The sequence below is a fragment of the Macrobrachium nipponense genome, chromosome 17, assembly GCF_015104395.2.
Source record: "Macrobrachium nipponense isolate FS-2020 chromosome 17, ASM1510439v2, whole genome shotgun sequence".
Taxonomy (NCBI): Eukaryota; Metazoa; Arthropoda; class Malacostraca; order Decapoda; family Palaemonidae; genus Macrobrachium; species Macrobrachium nipponense.
Genome location: NC_087210.1, coordinates 43738855 through 43760162, shown reverse-complemented (window position 1 = coordinate 43760162; position 21308 = coordinate 43738855). Strand labels below are relative to the sequence as shown.

General features: G+C 36.7%; 1 protein-coding gene across 1 annotated transcript; it reads right to left on the bottom strand.

Annotated features, from left to right (window-relative positions):
* Positions 1–1362: 1362 nt before the first annotated feature.
* On the bottom strand, positions 1363–20776 carry LOC135196201 (uncharacterized). Its single transcript, XM_064222807.1, has 3 exons — positions 20552–20776; positions 12941–13100; positions 1363–2025 (listed from the first exon to the last, which is right to left on the bottom strand). The coding sequence occupies exons 2-3, from the start codon at positions 13098–13100 to the stop codon at positions 1850–1852; spliced, it is 336 nt and encodes a 111-aa protein (XP_064078877.1). The 5' UTR covers positions 20552–20776; the 3' UTR covers positions 1363–1849.
* Between the last annotated feature and the right edge of the window lie 532 nt (positions 20777–21308).

Below are 21308 nucleotides of genomic sequence, written 5' to 3'. Positions count from 1 at the left end.
ATGTAGTGAAAATAATTAATAATTAAATGAGTCTTACAGTATGAATGTTAATGGAAAAATGCTGTCTGAAAAAATACCGTGCTGTCAATGGACTGAGTAGTCTGAATAATTACGAATGTGGAGGATAGAGGAGAGGCTTAATTTAAACTTGAGAATGCTTGTGGAAGTAATTGTTGGAGATGAAAGAAAGGGAACTAGAAGACTGGAGAACGTTTAAGTGCCAGAAATATATGGGATTACCAGTGAGATGCAGCTGTGTCGATGACGGTTAGTTATGACCTGAGTCTGTAGGTCATGTCTGCGTGGTTCTAAAGCAGTGGTTCCCAACCTTCTATTGGCCATGCCCCACCTAAGCACCTCTAAAATTCTGATGGCTCCTGTGCTGATACATAATTCTTATATTCACGTGGAGGAAGCCTTTAGGGTCATTAACTTTGTTTAAACATTCTCGAACTTCCCCCCTTAAAAATCAAGTAATCACCCTTTTGAGGTGTAACCCCCACGGTGAAAATCATTGCTTAGTAGGAATGGGTACGAGAATTAACTGTTCAGCTGCATACAGGAAATATGACAGAGACGTTTCCTGTAACCAGTGCTGTTCCATTTCTTCATGGATGGAGTGCTGGAGAAATCAGGGAAAATTAATTAAACCCAAGGAAGAAAGTGAGTAGTGAACGGAGTGAGGAATGATCGATGTTTGAAGATGATGCAGTACTGATTCAAGATGGTGAAAGGGAACTACAGACTCTACTGAAGGAGTTTGAAACAGTTTGTGAGAGGAGAAAGTTGGGAGCAAATGTTAGTAAAATTTATGTTTAAGAGGGCAAGCGGAAACAGGAAGGTCTAGCAATGAATATTAAGGTAGTTGGTTGATGATTGGAAGTGGCTGATTCTTATACGCGTTTGAGAGTAGATCTAATGAATGAAAGTATGATAAGAGAAGAGGTGAGTGAAGAATAAGAATTGGGGAGAAACTTAAAAGGACAATGGAATCCAAGGTAAGAAATTACGAAGGGAGTCTTTCGACAATCCCTCATTATGAAATTGAAGGGGGGCTTTTAATTACTAATAACAAACTGTGAGGCTGATGAGATTTATGTTTTGCAAGGAAAGTTCCTTTAAGAAAAGCCGAAAGGGCGAGAAATATTGAGACACTTATGAAAGGTAAAAAGGTAGTTGTCTGTGAACTGATGGGTGAAAGATTTTTGGTTATCCTACACAGTGCTGGATACATAAGAAAAAGAGGCTTTGGAAAGGAAGGGCCTCAATATCCAGGAAGAAAAGAGAGTGCGTGCGAAATAGAGGTGCTTGGTGAAGTGTGAGCTGAACAATTATTTTCATGTGGATAAGGATACAACGAACATTTACTAACAGATATATTAAATAAGTCCATACGAAATAAATGTTAGGAATTCATAGCAAACTTATGCTTTCCTTAAATTGTCAGAACGGATTAACGATGAAAATTCATCTTACATCAAAGGGGGAACAGAAAAAGAATAACGTTAAAGGTCTACTAGCGGTGTCTCTGTAAATGGGTCGAAAATGTAAAGATATGCATTTTAGAAAAAAAAGAGCAATTACATCTTAACAAATAAAATACACTTCTGTTTTTTTTAGGGTAGTAATCTGTATATATTGTTTTGAAGTCTGACTGCTTAATCAAACCGAATTCCTGTGAGATGGATAAATTTTGAGGGGTAGAATTATCCATATGACGCATCCTAGCAGATCTTGTTGTGAAGATTTCCCAATGACCCAGGGCGGGCGAAGGTGAAGAGCTCTTATAACCACCACCAGACGCAGAAGGCAGCCCGGTCTTGATGCTTGAAGTGTGTGCACTGCCGTCTTAACGTTTGACAGCAGGCTTGCAGAAAGACCACTGAAAGATCAAGAAGAGGAGGATGGCGCCCCCTACGGCCATGAAAGAAGGTCCGACCACCACCAAAGGTGTGTTGTAGTCGAACATTTCCTCGTTCAGAACTTCTCTGTCGTTTTCGTCGTACGAGACATTTGTGCAGTTGGCTGAGAAATGAGACCAGGTTAGTATAACTGTTTCATGGCAGTTTATAAATAAGAATTTGTTGTTTTTCCACTAATAAGCCGTTTCCCTGAAGACCATGGGTGGAGCTCCAAAGAAAATCAGACTACTAGGATATTTTGAATTTTTAAGATTTTTTTATTTACGTTACCCCTCAATAATTGTATTATAATAGACACACAACTGAGAATTAGATAACCTTAACTAAATTTTTTTTTTATACAATATAAAAGGAAACAAGTGACATCTATGGTAGTAGGTATAACAAACTTCCAAACCAACACAAACAAAATCTATACTATAAATACATCAGACAGGAGAAAAATCCTGTTATTCAGTGCTTATTCTACATTCGTTTGATGCAATGCATATTCTTCATTCACTGTCTATTCAGTCTGAATTTATGATACGAGGAAATGCTTAAAGTTGTTTCTTCTTTACTACAGATTGCCTGTCTAGTCCCATTGCCCAGGTTCTGAGAACTTACTGATAATTTAGACCTTTTGTAAAACTCGGTAGGTCGTTATTTTTGTTGCTCTTGCTACCATACCAATCCAGAATTCAGCAACAAATCAAAGGAATCGTAAAGCACAACAGTAATAATAATAATAATAATACAAACACTATCACCCACCAACAGAAAGGCTGCAGAAGGAAGTGTAGGGGCACAAAAGACTAGCTCTTGATAGACAAATTGGTAATTAAGAACAGTAAGAGAAGGAAAACCAATCTAAGCATGCCATGGACTGACTGCAAAAAAGCCTTCGACATGATACCGCGCACGTGACTAATAGAATGCCTGAACATATATAGGGCAGAGGAAAACGCCATCACCTCTAAAAAATACTATTCGCAACTGGAATACAGTACTTACAAGCTCTGGGATAAGACTAGCAGAGGTTAAATCAGGAGAAGAGTCTTTCAAGGTGACTCACTGTCCCCACTACTCTTCGTAGTAGCCATGATTCCCATGACAAAAGTACTACAGAAGATGATGCTGGGTTTCAACTCAAGAAAGGAGGCAACAGAATTTAACCATCTGAGGTTCATGGACAACATCAAGCTGTATGGTAAGAGCACCAAGGAAATACATACACTAATCCAGACTGTAAGGATTTTATATGGGGATAAAAATGCGCTTTGGTCAGCATACAAAAAGGCAAAGTGAAGAGGAATAGCATCAAATACCTAGGTGAGACAGGATATAAATACCTGGGAATAATAAAAGAAGAGGATACAAAACCCCCAAGAGATGAAGGAGACTTAAGGTGCTACACAAGTCAAAACTCAATGCCGGAAACCTGATGAAAGCAAAAATACATGGGTAGTACCAGTAATCAAATACAGTGATGTAGTAGTGGAGTGGATGAAGGCTGAACTCTGCAGCATAGACCATAAAACTAGGAAACGCATGACAATACACAAAGCACTACACTCAAGAGCAAATACAGACAGACTATACATAACACAAAAGGAAGGAGGGATACGTCTACTAAGCATAGAGAGCTGTATCAATATCGAGAACAGAGCACTGGGGCAATACCTGAAAACCAGTGAAGACGAGTGGCTAAGGAGTGCATGGGAAGAAGGACTGCCTGCAACGAAACATGACAATGGCTATAGAGGGAGAACTTATGAAGGAAACAGAAGGAATGCAACAGCAGCAGAAGAGCAGGCCCTAAGAACATGATATGTCCAAAGAACAATAGCTGGAAATAACATCTCACCCGTACGCAGCAAGAGCAGTATCAGAGACAAGACCATGAACCATATAGCAAGCGAATGTCCGGCACTTGCACAGAACCAGTACAACAAGAAGATGATTCAGCAGCAAACGCCCTCCACTCCAGCCTGTGCAAGAAACATCAGCCAACTTACGAACACCAACTTGAGGGATGAAAGAAAACGATCAGGCAAAGATTTCCTGGGACTATGGTATCAGAAGAGATAATGTGATAATTGCCAATAGACCAGACTTGACGCTGATTGACAAAATCAAGAAGAAAGTATCACTTACTGATGTCGCAGTACTATGGGACAACAGAATAGATGAGAAAGAAAGAGAAACAAGGCGTGATCCAACCTCCAGCTTACTCGGGACGCATGCAAGATTTTCCATTCAAGCATAAGTTGTTTAAACATTATATTCCTAACTTAACGTGATGTGGTTTTCGTAATTATTACTCACATTTAGTACTACTCATACTAACAACAAAGATCAAGTGAAAAGGGTACAAATTAAACATGTTCATATATTATCAGATATAAATGGAAACACAAAATAACTGAACAGAAACATAATCTCTAAATTCAGTACACCAAATAAATTAAAACATGCTAAAATCTACAGTCAAATAGAGCCTTGCTTCACTAACGAAAATTAAAATAAATACTCTCTATTTTATTATAAATAATTTCATATACTGTTTAACATGAACTTATTCATTTTTTACATTTTCACTCTAATTAATAAATCATAAATATCCTATCCTAAAAATCCTGTATCTTTAACTCAACGTAGAAGACCCTTTTCAGACTTTTTAGGATCTACCATAGACCTTTCTTACCCCCTGAACAAGACAACAGCAGAAAGAGCAACAACAGCAACAACGAAGATTGTGGGCTTACTCCCCAAATAAGCGAAAATGGAAAAGTATCAAGACCTGACTACAGAAAGAAGAAGGATATGGTATATGTCAGTGGAAATTGCACCCATAATCATAGGAACACCAGGCACGATCCTAAGATCCCTGAAAAGGAACATGGAAAAACTAGATGCCAAAGTAGCTCCAGGACTCATGCAGAAGATCGTGCTATTAGAAACAGCCCACATTGTGAGAAAAGTGATGGACTCCTAAGGAGGCAGGATGCAACCCGGAACTCCACACTATAAATACCACCCAGTCGAATAGGATGACTGAGGTAGAAAAACGAGTAGTAATAACATGAAGAAGAAAAGAGACAAGATTTGCCCCTAAAATTAAACTAGGAAGATGAAGGAAACTGAAATAATGATAATAATGAATATTTTTGAAATGTTACCTGGTGTTTTCAAATCAACCAAAATTTTATCATCATTATCACTGGTGAAAAATTAAACAACTGAATAATTATAATGTACTATATACATACATGCCCGAAGATGGGGAAAGATGGGAGCTGGACAGAGTCTGGGAAGTGAATCCAGTTTTTAAAATTCTAATTGAGTTACAAGTAATTTCTTTCGAGCACACAACTTTGGATTTTATTTCTCTATTGAATATTCAATAACTGTGACGTATTTTTGAATAACTATTATTATTGTTGTTGTTATTATTATTATTATTATTATTATTATTATTTTTTTTTTTTTTTTACTCTATCACAGTCCTCCAATTCGACTGGGTGGTATTTATAGTGTGGGGTTCCGGGTTGCATCCTGCCTCCTTAGGAGTCCATCACTCTTCTTACTATGTGTGCCGTTTCTAGGATCACACTCTTCTGCATGAGCCCTGGAGCTACTTCAGCCTCTAGTTTTTCTAGATTCCTTTTCAGGGATCTTGGGATCGTGCCTAGTGCTCCTATGATTATGGGTACGATTTCCACTGGCATATCCCATATCCTTCTTATTTCTATTTTCAGATCTTGATACTTATCCAATTTTTCCCTCTCTTTCTCTTCAACTCTGGTGTCCCATGGTATTGCGACATCAATGAGTGATACTTTCTTCTTGACTTTGTCAATCAACGTCACATCTGGTCTGTTTGCACGTATCACCCTATCCGTTCTGATACCATAGTCCCAGAGGATCTTCGCCTGAGTCGTTTTAATTATATATATTTATTATTATTATTATTGTTATTATTATTATTATTATATTATTATTATTATTATATATTATATTATTATTATTATTATTATTATTATTATTGGAGAAACAAATCCAGTTATGTAAATGTACATATATTTAAATTTAAAAACAGCAAGGATAGCTTTCGGGAATCTGTTTGGTTCAGCTGATAAGGGGAACCAAACAGATTCCCGAAAACTATCCTTGCTGTTTTTAAATTTAAATATATGTACATTTACATAACTGTGGATTTGTTTCTCCATTTGAAGACTCGTGCTACTATGAGGATTTTTTAATTATTATTATTATTAATTAAAAAAAGGCCATTACTTGCTAAACTAACTTCTGCAGAACATAATGGCCACTTGTGAAAACAAAGGAAAGGAAAGTAGAGAGCACAATGAAATACAGATGAGAAGATTAAATCAGCAAGAGAATAAATAAATGTTCATGTGCATAAATATGCGGCTGGCGGTCAAGGGGCTTGACTCTTTGAAGAAGAACTGGACTCTTCACTTCCGAACACGAACATCCATAAAACTACGAAGAGGACGGTTTCACAGTTTTGTAGTGATGGAATAAAATACCTAAAGTATTTAAAAAAATTAAATTATGGTACCTCAAAAAAGTATGTATGCTGATGTACTGCTAAAGCCCTATGCATTAAAGGCGATTGCGAAGTTTCGTAATAAAGTACTGCACACGGTTGACGCATATCTTCCGAGTACAATCGGAATCGAGATTATCGTTTAACTAATTTTTTGTCATCATTGGATACGTTTTCTGATGTGTTGTGAAAAAGAGCCTGGAATCTACGGCCTGCTTATGCATTTCCAAATATTCAGAATTCCTTGAATACAGTGCTACCTATACACAGTGAGCCACTAAGCAGTCTACTCGTTTAAATGGGTAGTGGTTTTGAGCCACAGCCAACTGACTCTCAGGATGAAAGAGTTCGAAAAGCAATAATATTTGCATACTATACTACCTTATTTTTGAAAGTCACCAATGAAGGTATTAATTTAATGAATAGGACATAAGGTTAACCAAGTCAACAGCAATGTTAAAATTAATTTGAACAAGTCTGAGCGCAAGACCATAGTGAGAGCTAAGAAGGCATCGCATATAACTGTTTCTTGTGGCTATACTGGCCGCTAGGAGGCAGATGTCTAGATTTAAGATGATTTGACAAGGGGTTCATGATAACATTCTTGAGCAACTTGAAAAAGACTGCAAAGATGGAGACTAGTTCACAGTCATTGCAATCATTGCTCATACAATCCCTCTGAATAGGCACCACAAAGCATAGTAATTGCTACGGACCCAATTTCCTTTCATTCCCAAGTTCTTAAAAAGTTTCTTGAATGGAAAGTACATTTGGCAAACATTGCTCATAATAAGATCATTCATCAGTCTAAGACTATTCAGTCGTAAAAGCCGTATGAATTAGCTCTGCTATGCTCTTACAACTGGGTAACATACTGGTCTTGAATCAAGAAAGGAGTAAAGTATAGATGCTCAAGATTCAAACGTGAATTATTTCATCACGAAAGATCAGTGTGAGTTATGTCTTATGGTTGACTTTTTAATCCCCTTAATACCTTTCAGAAAATCAATATGCTTTTTTTTTCATTCTAATCCTTTTACGCCAAGTACTGGTAATTCAAGAAACAACTGCATCTTATGTTGAAATTGGTCGTTTGTGGTGACAGTTCCGTTTATGCCATCATTGGTTCAGCATTGTTATTTTGCTTTGATAGCCCAACTAGGAGCAGTTTCGTCTCCATATTTTCGCTTATTTGTGTTTATTACTGCGTCCTAGTCTATATGGATTATAAATCCAAGTGATCATTAATTTGGATTTTGATACTTTATTCATAATGAAACAGGCTGAAATTCGAGATATAGTCTGATGGGATGGGTGTCAGCATTAGTTTCTGAAGTTTTTATAACAGTTAACCTTTTCTTTTTATAAGGCCTTATCACACTTGTGTTTTCAATTTAGATCTGGGATTATAATGATAAACTAAAATGTTAGCTGCTTTAGCACTAAAGGCAGAAAGGACAATATATTCGCAGATGATGGCCTCAGATTTGGAGGAAGCAGCTGTTTGACCGAGATCAAATACGCTATCAGGAGTAAGACTGCTGTTTTATCATAATTAAGGAAACAAGTGCAGACCATAGATTCCCGAAGTGACGTACCAGACAGCCTAGTAACAACTGATTCCAACTATCTCTTAATCCAATATAATATAATATTTGATAAAACACAACATTCCTATGGCAACAGCATTCACAGATCCTCTGATGGTAAACAGTGCATGCAAATTGGTTCACTGTAGATGAAAGTTGACTCATTGATCCCGTAAATGAAGAACTGTTTATCACTAGATTTATTTTTAGAAACGCAGGTCATATAAAAAGCTTGACAATGCGTGATTGGAAAAGTTGCCCTAAGGCCTTGGATATTCTCACATATATTCTTGGATAATGGTTTTTCTGAGATGAAAGAGCAGGGCTCAATTCATTGTTGCCGGAGAGAGGTAAGATACTGAAAACTAAAAAGTGCAAATTAGGTTATTAAATTAAACGAGAGTATTTGCTCTTGAAATCAATTCCTACATCTGACTATATTTTGGAAGTGAACAGTGACAGTGTCTTCAAGGCAAACCTTGCAAGACATAAGGAGACCATCAGGACTGCCACATCAACTAGGGGAGGTCAGTAATGATGGACGGCATTGTCTCCAAACTCCTCTCTAAATAGCCTCTCTAACACTTACAAAACCAGGAGAATTGCCAGGCAAAAGAATGATTGAAAGAAGGGGATACTGGGTATTCAGACTAACCTCAAATATAATAAGCAAAGGACCGAAGAAGTCCTATGAAACAAAATAAGGAACACATGTGAAACTGATGATTTACTAACATTTTGAAGTGCCGTTATGCGCAAGTTTTGAAGTAAAAAAACTATCCTACCTAATCTGGGATCTTCCGCACTCAGCCATTCAAAAAATCCTTTTAAAGAACTTAAATATTAATTAATGACCAAATAAATATGCCTGTCATCCTCTCAAGATTTCAGCACACTACCTTTTGACTGAATGAACAGGAAATATTCCTATACTAACGATTGGGCAACTTGCCCATTGGTAATTGAAAATTGTTTGGTGTTTCAGCAAGTTCAAGCTCTTCTGCCCAAACTAATCTGATTGAGTCAAAGTACTGGTGAAGAAAGCGATACAGCTACCTGAGCAGGACCAACTGCTCTAAAAGCGTTCTTTATGGTAAAATGTTGAAGCAGACAGCTTTTGAGTTTTTGTAGAGACAGCTTTAACATTTCATTGTGAAATAGGAATGCCCCTGATATACGTTATCCGTAACATTAATGTCATCTGAAAGGGCTTCATTAGCTGAATATGAAGGCTAAATCTTATGGTTCACACATAATTGCCGGGGTTAAAGTTGGTAAAAATCTTTGGTACTCACAACCGTGATTTTACCTTTTGGCAAAATTTACATTAAGAACGCCCACTGACGGAAAGATGGTTCCACTGGACAGTTCCCATCTATGCATATCTATTCATGATGGGTATCTTTTCACTAAGGTTGACTGGAATCCCTCCAACTAGGAGTTGCGATAAAAAGGTAAACACAACAGACACACTTATGGACAGCCACATGGGCAAACAGAGGAAAAGCTATTGTCACCCCTGACTCTGTCAGTAGGGGACTAATAACATATTGAAATGGTGACAAAATAAAAGGCCAAGCAGTGTATCGAATTAGGTTATTATATGGCCATATGGTGCATGTAGAAAAAAGTACATGGAACTATATATGTGAAGAAAAAAATGTCGGATTTAGTGGAGTAATTTTAATCCGCGTTCCAGTTGTTTGTCTAGTACTTGGATGTGTTGCAAAACCTTATGGGGCTTGTAGGCCAATGAAAAACTATTGTAAGTTTGGAAAATGACATTTCTTTTAAGCCAAAAAAGTTAATACTAATCCCAACAAACCTTTTTGGCAGAGAAAGATTTAATTCAGCAGCTGGCAAACCAAGATGTTCTTGCAGGAGCCAAAGGACGTCAAAAGTCTCGACATTCTAAAGCAAATGAAGCTCTGAATATGTCTAGGACAGACAATGAGATGTACGGAATAATGAAGTTGTTCAGAAGTTCAACGCTAAAAGGATGAAAAATTAGAGTAATTTATTGACTGGCTTGAGAAATCAACCTACACAAAACAACTGAAAACAGTTCCCTACAAAAACGCATGTCGGAAAAGAATTTTAAACGTGATATGTTTCGATGGAGGGGCCAGTAATCTCCTTCTTTTAATTCAAAATAAATGTTTAAGGAAATACAGATAGTAGCATATGAAGAGACAGAAAGAGTACAAACTATCATTAAAGGTTGCTAGAACGATCCAGTTTTTAAAACAAGCGCTGAAATACTAGCACAGCAGTGATATTCTGAACGAACTTTTTCTAAACAATAAGAGGGGCCTCTTAATGCACTTGGGGGATAATTAGACACCCAAACAGCATTCTCAACTCTTCCGTGTCAAATTTAGCCGTGTTTCTAGTAAACTTTCAAAGATGAAAGGAGAGTCTGAAGCAGTGTCTTACAATTGAGAAGGAAATTTGTTTTTTGAGTGTCAATCTGATTTCAAAGACTGCTAACCTGCCAAGAAGAGAAAATCATGGACGAACTCCACATAGAAAATACACTTTCCAGGGAAGTGGCTGTTGTCATTCAGCGCGCTTACGCTCTATGAGTAAGCTTCCACAAAACTGTATGTCAGTAGTGAAAAGAATATCAAGGAAAAAAAACACGATGGAAGTCATATTCAAAAAGGCTCAAATTCATACCAAATAAATAAAAAGTGAAATAGCAAATAACAAAATGAATGATAAAAAACCACTGTCACAAGAACATGATTACTCAAGACAATATTGCTCAACTTGTGAACAACATCTCCCACAACTATTATGAAAACTATGAATGAACACGTTTATGTGAATTTTATAATCCCTTTGAAACAGATCCCGAGCTGGGTTGTAACGATTTACCATTTATCACATTAAACAAAGAATTAAACGATCAAATATGTCTGTTAACCATTCCATACCCTTTTGAATATTGCTGTGCTGAGAATCTATATTTTTTCATTATTTTGTCATATTGTGTTCTCATTCATATTTATCTGTCCAAAAGCCCATTGCATTTGCGAAACACTCAAATTTTGAAAAAGAATATATAGCAAAGAGGGATGGATGGAACAGTATGCAAATAATTCAGCTAAAATACAAATTTTAATACCAAAGGACAAATTACAATACAAAAAGAGTTACTGAGAAAATCAGAAAAAGTCAAAGCAATGGTGCTCAGTAGTTGAAGTTAGCATTACATTCTACATTCAGCTTATAAGAATCAAGATACTTAATACTTGTATGGGGATTGTTCCATAGTCCGTAAGTATGCGGGATAAAAGATCTCTGCTGGTGGGCAGTGTCCTGTCAAGGACTTTAGTACATGATCTACTAATTCTAGAGGCAAAAGCATTAAAGGTGAAGGATAAAATTACCTATGGAATTAGAACTCCTGAAAGATGAGCAAACAGGACATCGCCCAACAGAGGTATAAAAGTCAACTTCATAAATACCATTGCTAGGAGAAGGAAGAACACTACTTCGAACAATTTTGTCGTGTAGATCAATGATTCTACGAAGATATGGATTTGCAACAAGGCGAACAATATTCTCGCAACAGTAAAACAAAACATCCCCAGCATCTGGCCAAAATACTAATCATCAGTGTAGATACAGATACCATTAGCCTTACAAAAACCCCTTATTGAGCATCATGAGGTGAAATTTTCTTGGGAAAGCTTCGAGTCAAAGATAACACTCAATATTGTCAAATACTGAGAATCCCTAGGTAGAGGCTTACCCATGCACAATGTGAATCATCAACTCTGCTGCCAGTTACTTGGTAAAACTGGAAAAGACATCATATTCATAGCTGCTAAGATCTTAGGTATAAAGCCAGTACATTTGAAGCTTTATTTAATGACCATAAAAAGCCACTAAAGTCAATCTGGACTGATATCAGTTGTCAAGGCTGGCTTGCTCATATTTAGTTAAAGCCAAAATGGCATTACAATTACCAAACTGTTCCCAGTAAACATACTGGTTGGTCAATCATTGTCTAGTGTCAAATTAGTTATAAGGGGCTCAAAAGACAAAATTTGCAGTAACTTTGAGAGTACCAGAAAAAAGATCAGTCTGTAACAGTAACAATAAGCACTTTCATGACTTACTGGAGCAATGTTAACAAATTTCCTACCATCAAGAATTTGGTATTCAAAAGGGAAACATGATGACATGTGCTGAGTAAGGGATATGGTACCTGACACATTGAAAACTAACAGAAAACTTAACTAGATCTTCACATTAACTCTATAAGCTATATTTAAAATCTTTTTTTACCTTCTCCTAATGATTAGGAGATTTTGTGAGCTGCTGTTCAATATGACAGATCCCAGGAAGGAGAACTGTTCGGCTTTAAGGGGCCTATGACGTAACTCTAATCTGCTTTTAAGACTGGATGATATTTCTCGTCTTTGTTTAATAAGGGAGAGAATGTAAATGGATTTGATCCAGATATCCACCAGTAATGAGGCTGAGTTGAGTTTTAATTTCTGATGAGTGTCTGTGCTTTTTTTGGCAGTTACATAACACTAATACATCTATGCAATGAATCCCTGTTTGGTATGGCAACTGCTGTAGATAATTTTCAGGGAAAGCATATAAAAAACGAGAAAATATACAACTCTTGCTCATAGTTGGCATTGATCAGAAATGCAATTTTTGGAATGCTAAAAGAATTCTCGTTTTTCAGCGTAACCACACTATCTCTCAGTCAGAAGCTGTCTCTCAGCCCAAGTGCTTATCTACATCATTTGAAACACTTACATATAAAACGGAGTTACCTTCATTATTGTCTATCTATTGACAAATAAATCAAGCACAATAAAAAACCTTGAAATATGTAGGAGTCTCACCTCGTCGATTCCAAGCTCGGAAGACAACCCCAGTGACAATGGCCCCTACGGTGTAGGTGACGACGCTCACAATAAGACTCAGGATTAAAAGGAAACGGTATCCACACCAGCCGTTGTGTCTGCCGAACACGTCGTTGATCGAGTATCGCTTTTCTGTCATCTGTGGAAAAAACTCCCAATTAAATTTCCATTCATATCCTTAGATCTTCCACCCTTCAAGAGGTGGTTTATGGTTTCCTCCATAGTTGAAGCTTGTGAAGCCATTCTGCCCATTTTTTTTTTGTCGTAATATTGATAATTTCACAATACTTTCTTTATCGCTAGCTCTTTTAATTAAAATGGAAACTCTGTCTCTTCACAAAGAAGTTATCAATTGCTAAGTTTAGAAGCAGTTTAGATGGCTCCACAAGTGGATCATACAATTGAGATGTTAGGGAACAGTGATAAAGACATGGCTAAAGAACTCTCCCGGTGTGTAAGGTATGTCTGGATGAGGGTAAAGAAGATAGAGGACTGTAAAATTATAAGGCATGTCATTACTTCATAGTATATATTGGATAAGGTGTATAATATGAATATAATTGAGAAAGTAGCACAAAGTAGGGTTGGGGTTGGGAATTGGAAAGCAGGTTTAGACATGTGAATAAAGTGTATGTTGTGAAACAGATGAGTGAAAGGTTTGAGAGCAAAAGGAAAACGTTGTATGAGGCATGAATGGACCTGTTGAGGATGTATAATGCAAAAGCTAAAACTGCTGAGATCAATTAAAAGATAAATGATGAAAGAAGAACATATGTTTGAATATGTGGAGGGGAGAGTGATTGGTCTGGTGTATACGTAGGTCTGACAAAGGGTGTTATGGCTCCATTGTTGTTTATTTTTCATTACTGCCAGGGAAAGGACAGGTGTACCTATAAATTTATGAATAATAAAAGAGGACGGGAATGGAGGTTCTGATGCTTGCTGATAATGAAGGGAATTTTCATCCAGTAATGAAAGATCTTGGAAGTGCCTGGATGAGCAAAATAAGTGCAAGAGAACGTGAGCAAAAGCAACGTTAACAAAATAGCTGAAAATCAGGGTGATAGGACAATGAATGCTAATATGGATGGCTGAAGATGATCTAAATCTCTCATATGTACGAATAATGCATTCGATATTTGTTCATTTCTCACAGATTATTGGTGCTGTTTGATTCGTTGTGAAAGGGATTTTTTCAGTTTGTCCGTAATATATTTGATAACACTTTTTACAAGGAATTTCATATATGCAGCCGGGAACATCTTTAGGAGCATTTTTATCACTAAACTCTTACCATTAAAATGACTGAAAACAACATTTATGATAAAAAGCTTTAAAATTCTATGAATTTCCATGCCACATTCTGTGAGAACTGGACAAATATCGAATGCATTATTCGTACATATGGGAGATTTGGAGCATCCTATTAACTGGTTGAGTCAAGCAAGAACTGTAAACCCATGTAATGACACAGTTAAAAGGAATATCATTGAATCTTGTTTCAAGTCAGATAATGGAAGTGTTCTAAATTTAAGTGACTATTTCTTAGTAAAGAGGAAAGCGCTTGGATATCTTCCTATCATTTTCCTGTGGTATTCGGTTACACACACACACACACACACACACACATATATACATATATATATATATATATATATATATATATATATAATATATATGTACATATATCTATGTATGTATGCATATATACATATACATATATATCATATATATATGTATGTCAATATAATATATATATATATATATATATATATATATTTTATATATATATATATACATATGTATATATATATATATATATATATATATATATATATATGTATATATATATATATATATATATATATATATATATATATATATTATATATATATATATATATGATGCTTTGTCAATTTCACAATGATGTTTTTGTACTTTCATATATTAAGTGGCAAATAATCCACTATTATCAAACTGACTTTATCTTGAAAACATGCTCTCTCTGAATTATTATCTGATAAATGCATCTACCATTACAGGATTCGGATCCATGCTCTTGTTTAAGAATGCTTCGGTGACAATGACATCATTCATGCAGCTATCCTGTAAAATTCAAGTTCTGTTTTTTCAGAATCAAAGTTAACACATCTCCACCATCTCCGTCTCCTTGTGGAGTTTGTGTCATAGGAAACTGAACTTGAACCCCTGCGGGGGATTTACATCCTGTGGAGAAAATTGGCTGTGGTAAGTCACATTCTGATTGCTCATGGTCTCAGCATTTAATTTTCTGTAAAAGAAAACTATTGAGACGGCTTTTTGTCTGTCCGTCCGCCCTCAGATCTTAAAAACCACTGATGCTAGAGGGCTGCAAATTGTTATATTGAACATCCACCCTCCAATCATCAAACATACCAAATACGCTCTAGCCGCAGTGTTTTTATTCTATTTTATTCAAGGCTAAAGTTAGTCATAACCGCACGTACGTCCGGCATCGCTGTAGGTGACAACAACACAGGCTATCATCGGGCCGTGGCTGAAAGTTTCATGGCCGGCGACTGAGTGTTTCATGGGCTTTGGCTGAGAGTGTCTTGCAGCATTATACGCTGTACAGAAAACTCGATTACACTGAAGTTTCTTAGGCTCATATTTTACTCATTTATTCCTTTTATCGCTTACTTTTACTCTTCATGGTATAATACTGGTTTTACGTCAGTGCTGACTAATTTTCCTTTTCCATATTTTGTTAAAAATGAAAAACAACAAAAATCAGAAGTCAAAATGATGAGTTAAAATGAACCAAAAATGATTTACTGAAAAATCGTCAGCAACTCATTGGTTTAAAACTGACGTCATTTGACGTCATCAGAATAAGTAAAGATTCATTGTAACAGAAACACTTTACTAAATTACCAACTAGAAGTAGGGGAGACCGGGGCTAGTTGGCACACTTTTTACAATTTTTTTTATTGCGAATATAAATAAAACATTTTTTACAATATTCTCACCATCATTGAAAAAAATTAACATTCGTCTTTATCATAGAGCAAAATAATTGTTGTTTGCTTTCAACATAAGGCAGCAATAAGCTTTATGAGAAAATAACTTTTTCGTGCCAACTTGCTCCGTATACGGGGTAAGTTGGCCCACATTATGGGGTAAGTTGGCACATTGATAATTAGAAGAAAATTACTACATTGCATGTAAATCAAATAGCAAAAATACTTCCTGAATTTCCAAAATACAAAATATAAGGCATTAATATTACTTCAGATCATCATCTAGTTTTAATTGTGGCAGGTGTCAAAATAAATCTTCATCAGTAGTTTTCATGCTCCCACGTGTTACATGCACAGCACTGGACCCACACCTCTCCTGGCTTACCAAACACAGGCTGTCTTCAGCTGAGCTTTCTTCTGAATCAACAGGAGCAGTTCTTAAACTCTGTATCACGCTGATGACTGATCTGAAGCCCATGTCTCTTTACGGACATCTCTCGATCTATTACATAACCACCCGTAAAATCAAAATCTTGAAATAGTCTGTATTCAAAGGTGAAATTCCAGCAATCCTAAACCCATTGACAACATCAGAATAAGTGACAGCAAGGTGTAAAGCCGAGGAAACTTTACCAGGAATGTCACAGATGGGCATACTTGATCCTGGATTACAAGTCATCCACGAATCTTAACACATTTCTTCAGAGGTTTATAAACACTAACATCCAGGGGCGGGAACTTGTGAGAGCAATACGGAGGAAATGATAGGACACTAATCTCATTACCCTTCCAAAAATCCAGAAACAAAACGTAAATTATATAAATAAATAGGCTTACTATTGTTATCAAATAATGTGAGGCAAATCTGCACATGTGCCAACTTGCCCCATTTGTTTTGAGCCAACTTGCCCCATCCTTACCATTTCGTAAAAAAAACACTTACTAGTCCATACCAAGAAGCCTTGAATTATTAATTTTAATTGTATAGAATCTTTAAACTATGAGGAAAACTATGCTATAACTGAAAAATAATTTTTCATGGATGCAAAGATGTTACAACAAATAATAGAAAGATAAAAAAATTTACTTACTACCATCAAAATCAAAATTTGTCTCATAAATTCGAGCTCCTACGTTCTGTCTCTATAGAATTTTGCTGGTAACTGAGGAATCACGTGGCAATTACATTATATGTATTAGAGTCATCTACTGGTAAACTTTAAAGTTATTTTGAGTGTGCCAACTTACCCCTGTAACCAACTAGCCCCGGTCTCCCCTACATTTTAATCATTATGAATAACTACGGAAACGAAATCAGAGTTGGGGAAAAAGACGAGCTTCTTGAAAATGCCGTTGCCATAAAAAATAGATTGAAGTAGAACTTGATGAGATGAAGCTCAAAGTAGGAACTGGATGAGAGGAATATTAATTTAGAAACTGGGTGAGATGAAGGTCAAAGTAGGAAATAAATGAGAGGGAGATCACTGTAGGAAATGGATGAGAGGAAGATCAAAGTAGGAACTGGATGAGAGGAATATTAATTTAGAAACTGGGTGAGATGAAGGTCAAAGTAGGAAATAAATGAGAGGGAGATCACTGTAGGAAATGGATGAGAGGAAGATCAATGTAGGAACTGGATGAGATGAAGGTCAATTTAGAAACTGGATGAGATCAAGCTGAAAGTAGGATCTGGATGAGATGAAGCTCAATATAGGAACTGGATGAGGTGAAGATCAATTTAGGAACTGGATGAAAGGAAGATCAATGTAGTAACTGGCTGAGACGAAGCGTAACGTAGGAATTTGAAGAAAGGAAGGTAAAATTAGGAACTGGATAAGATGAAGACCAAAGTTTGAACTGGATGAGATGAAGATCAAAGTAGAAACTGCATGAGACGAAGGTCAATGTAGGGACTGGTTGAGGGAAGATCACAGTAGGAACTGGATAAGATGAAGCTTGAATTTGATCTCAGTGAGAACAAAGAAAAATTTGAGAAAGTAAAACCCAGGAAATAAGGAAAGTTAGAAACTAGAAGCACAAAATGAAGAATGACAAAGAATATTCAAGGGAAGAAGTTGAATATTGACAATATTTTAACGTTACTGAAGTAGTAATAAAAATTGCTCGACAAAATAGGAACGACATCACCTCTCTATCTGGCGTTCATGACCTTTCGTAAACTGAAAATAGAGGAACTGAATGTGACGAACCCAGCACGTCATATGCCAAATATGTAGTTATTAATTAGATTTTATTGGATTTTGGACGTCTATGGATGGATTAGGATGCACTCGATTCCATCTAAGTTTGGTGAACAGGAATCATGAGAGATATTAACAGATGAAAAAGAGATACCACCAAACAAATGCAGTGGTTCTGTAGAAATGAATTTCATTCACTACCGGGTTTTTAAGAAATGGCGTCCCGCTTTTTCAGGGAAGGGTCAGCACTCGATTACAGTTCCCGAATATGCTACCGGGTCCTGTTCGATTGAAGAACTAAACGCCGATATTTAGAACAGGAGGTAGCTCAATGGCCTATGGAAAAATCTGTGAGGTTCCCGTGTCCAGTGAGCAAAAAACTAACCAAAGCGTCCAGCGCTTACCTAAACAACATCGAATGCTGTATACGCCCCGTGACTTCATGACAAGTTTGAATGGCAATGTAGTGTAACAATGATCCACCTGATTAAAAAAAAAATTGCTGTTCATATGCATACAATTCCCTATCAGTAACATAGGACAGGCGTATCAGATCAGGCATGACACATCTGGGAAGCAATGACAAAAAATTGCTGTTCATAAGTATACAATTCTCTATCAGTAATATAGGACAGGCGTAGCAGATCAGGCATGACACATCTGGGAAGCAATGACGCTTAACGATAAGCCGTCAGTCTAGAAAAAAACACAAAGATACACAGCTGTCAGTGAATAACGCAAAGCAGGCTTCTTATGTCATAAATGATAATCATATCGTAAACGTACCTACTTCCCTAACTGGTTCTGTGGGCCTTGGACAGAGTATGCAACTTACAACGAAAAGTTATTGCACAAAGAAAATTATTCTTTCAGATTCCATAAACGAAGAAGAACCTTCTTAATGAGATGCATTCAAAATGATATATATGAAATGATAAAGGGGCGCATTTGCTCACATTAATGGTTTTTGCCGCGTCGCTGTAACTCAGTGCCTCTCATTTCACATCCCTCCAAGTACTCTGCCTAATATCTTCTCCATCCTGTCACCAGGTTTCAGTTTCTCTCTGTCTCGTGTTAAGAGTTCAAGGCGCAACATAGGTTTTTATCTATTGTGGATATCATGGTTTACATATCTAAACAACAGAAATTAAGAAAGAGATCCTGGGAGGTGGCGAGAGACAGCGATAAGACGTAACCGTCTCTTGAGCAGTGACAGGGCTACACCTTCATGAGACCTCACAGCCAAACTACTGATAGCGAATGTTGGTGTCTGTCTGGTGTGGGAGTTGGACGTGAAGCTGATGAGGCTCTCGTGTAGCTTAATAAAATGGCTAATTTTACGACTCAAATTTGCAATATGATGAAAACGAAATGTATGGAAGTATATGATATAATTTTTTCTATCTTTGGAATGGTATTATTCTTGTTGCACTACGTTACATGTTTCCGTAAAGACGTCACTGCTATACTGATAATAATGCCTTCTTTAAGTGTCTAACTTGATATACGCGGTATCTGCATATGCATACTACACATACACACATATACATATATATACATATACATTTATAAGTGTATACAGTTCTATAAGTACGTATATATATATATATATATATATATATATATATATATACACACACGAGAAATACATTCATGTGAATGTATGTTCGTATGCGCTATGTATGTATTTACAAATTTACTCAGGGAATGAGTATAAACTGTACCAGGTTAGAAAAGTGTCAGTGAAGGGCAGAATGCATCATGTTATTCGTACCAGAGATGTGCCGTTTAAAGATGAATTTTACCTGATCACGGTTTTTCTACTTGAGCTGCTGCTTAGACAGTAAAGTTACCTCTGAAAATAAATTGTTGGAATGATTAAGAAGTAAATCTGTTTTCTTGGTAATTTAACTTCCCGTTTTAAATGTACTTTGTCGTTCTCTGAGAAGCGAAATCTATTAAACAGTTATTTTCCAGACACCATTTGCAATTTTCTGTAAAAGAAAACTATTGAGATGGCTATACGTATATTAGTCCGTCCGCAAGTTTTCTGTCTGCCCTCAGATCTTAAAACTCCTGAGGCTGGAGGATTGCGAATTGTTATGTTGATCATCCACTTTCAAATGATTATACATACAAACTGCAGCCCTCTAGCCTTAGTAGTTAAAGTTAGCCATGATCGTTTGTCTGGCACAGCTTTAGGCACGAACAACAAAGACCACCACCGGGCCGTGGCTGAAAGGCTTTATGGGCCTCGGCTGAGAGTTTAACGGAACATGACTGAGAGAGGGTTTCATATAACGTTATTTGCTATATAGAAAACTCGATTGTACCCGTATTATTATTATTCTTATTGCAAATTCGGCAGCAAGAATTCCAAATGGAAATACCTTGAAGAAGGAGAGCGGTTCACCCGTGAGACTTCTTGAGAGAGTCGATCGAGAGGCTGGCGGACAGGACGGACGGACACAAAGTGGGATTACTCAAACTACTGACTCCCTTGAGTCTGACAGGATGTAGATAACGATTTGATGCCAGCTGCTGATGCTCAGTTAGGTATTCAAGAAGAGCTACTGAACAGAAACCCCGATCGAATCACTCATTTTTGTATGGAAGCTTTGTGAAATTGGCCGAAACCATTTGAGGAATTAAAACGAATGATCTTTTCGCCTAGAAAAACCACGTGCAATTTTCACTGTGACATTTACGTACAACAGGATGGACCCAAGTCTGGTTGGGCAACAGAGATAATGCTAGTCACTGATTGTAGCTCTGTACATATCTTTTTTGATCTCAGTATTTTCTTCTTTACTCTTCGTACGTTCCTCTTTACAGCTACATTGGTTGTCTGCGAATAAATAAACATGTCTGAAATGTATAATCAAATAAGAGGATTATCTATTATTCTTTATTTCACAATGGAGCAACTGCGTAACGCGAGGAGGCCTTATCTCGTTATCCGAGCATCCTGTGATAAGAATGTTGGCCATAATTGTTTGTAAATGTCACGGGGCTTTTCTACAAACCTTAGCTAATCTCTAATTTCAAAGTTATGAGTTGCATCAAAGTTAACTTATCCAGTGGTAAAGAGATCTATTTTTCATTCATAGATTGTGCATAATTATGAACTTCCATTTATACTGATAA

Excerpts from the sequence above, each read along its gene's own strand:
- LOC135196201 (XM_064222807.1), bottom strand. The coding sequence starts at position 13,100 with ATGACAGAAAAGCGATACTCGATCAACGACGTGTTCGGCAGACACAAC. Across the intron at positions 2,026-12,940 it reads CCGAGCTTGGAATCGACGAG|CCAACTGCACAAATGTCTCG; the intron begins GTGAGACTCCTA and ends CTCATTTCTCAG.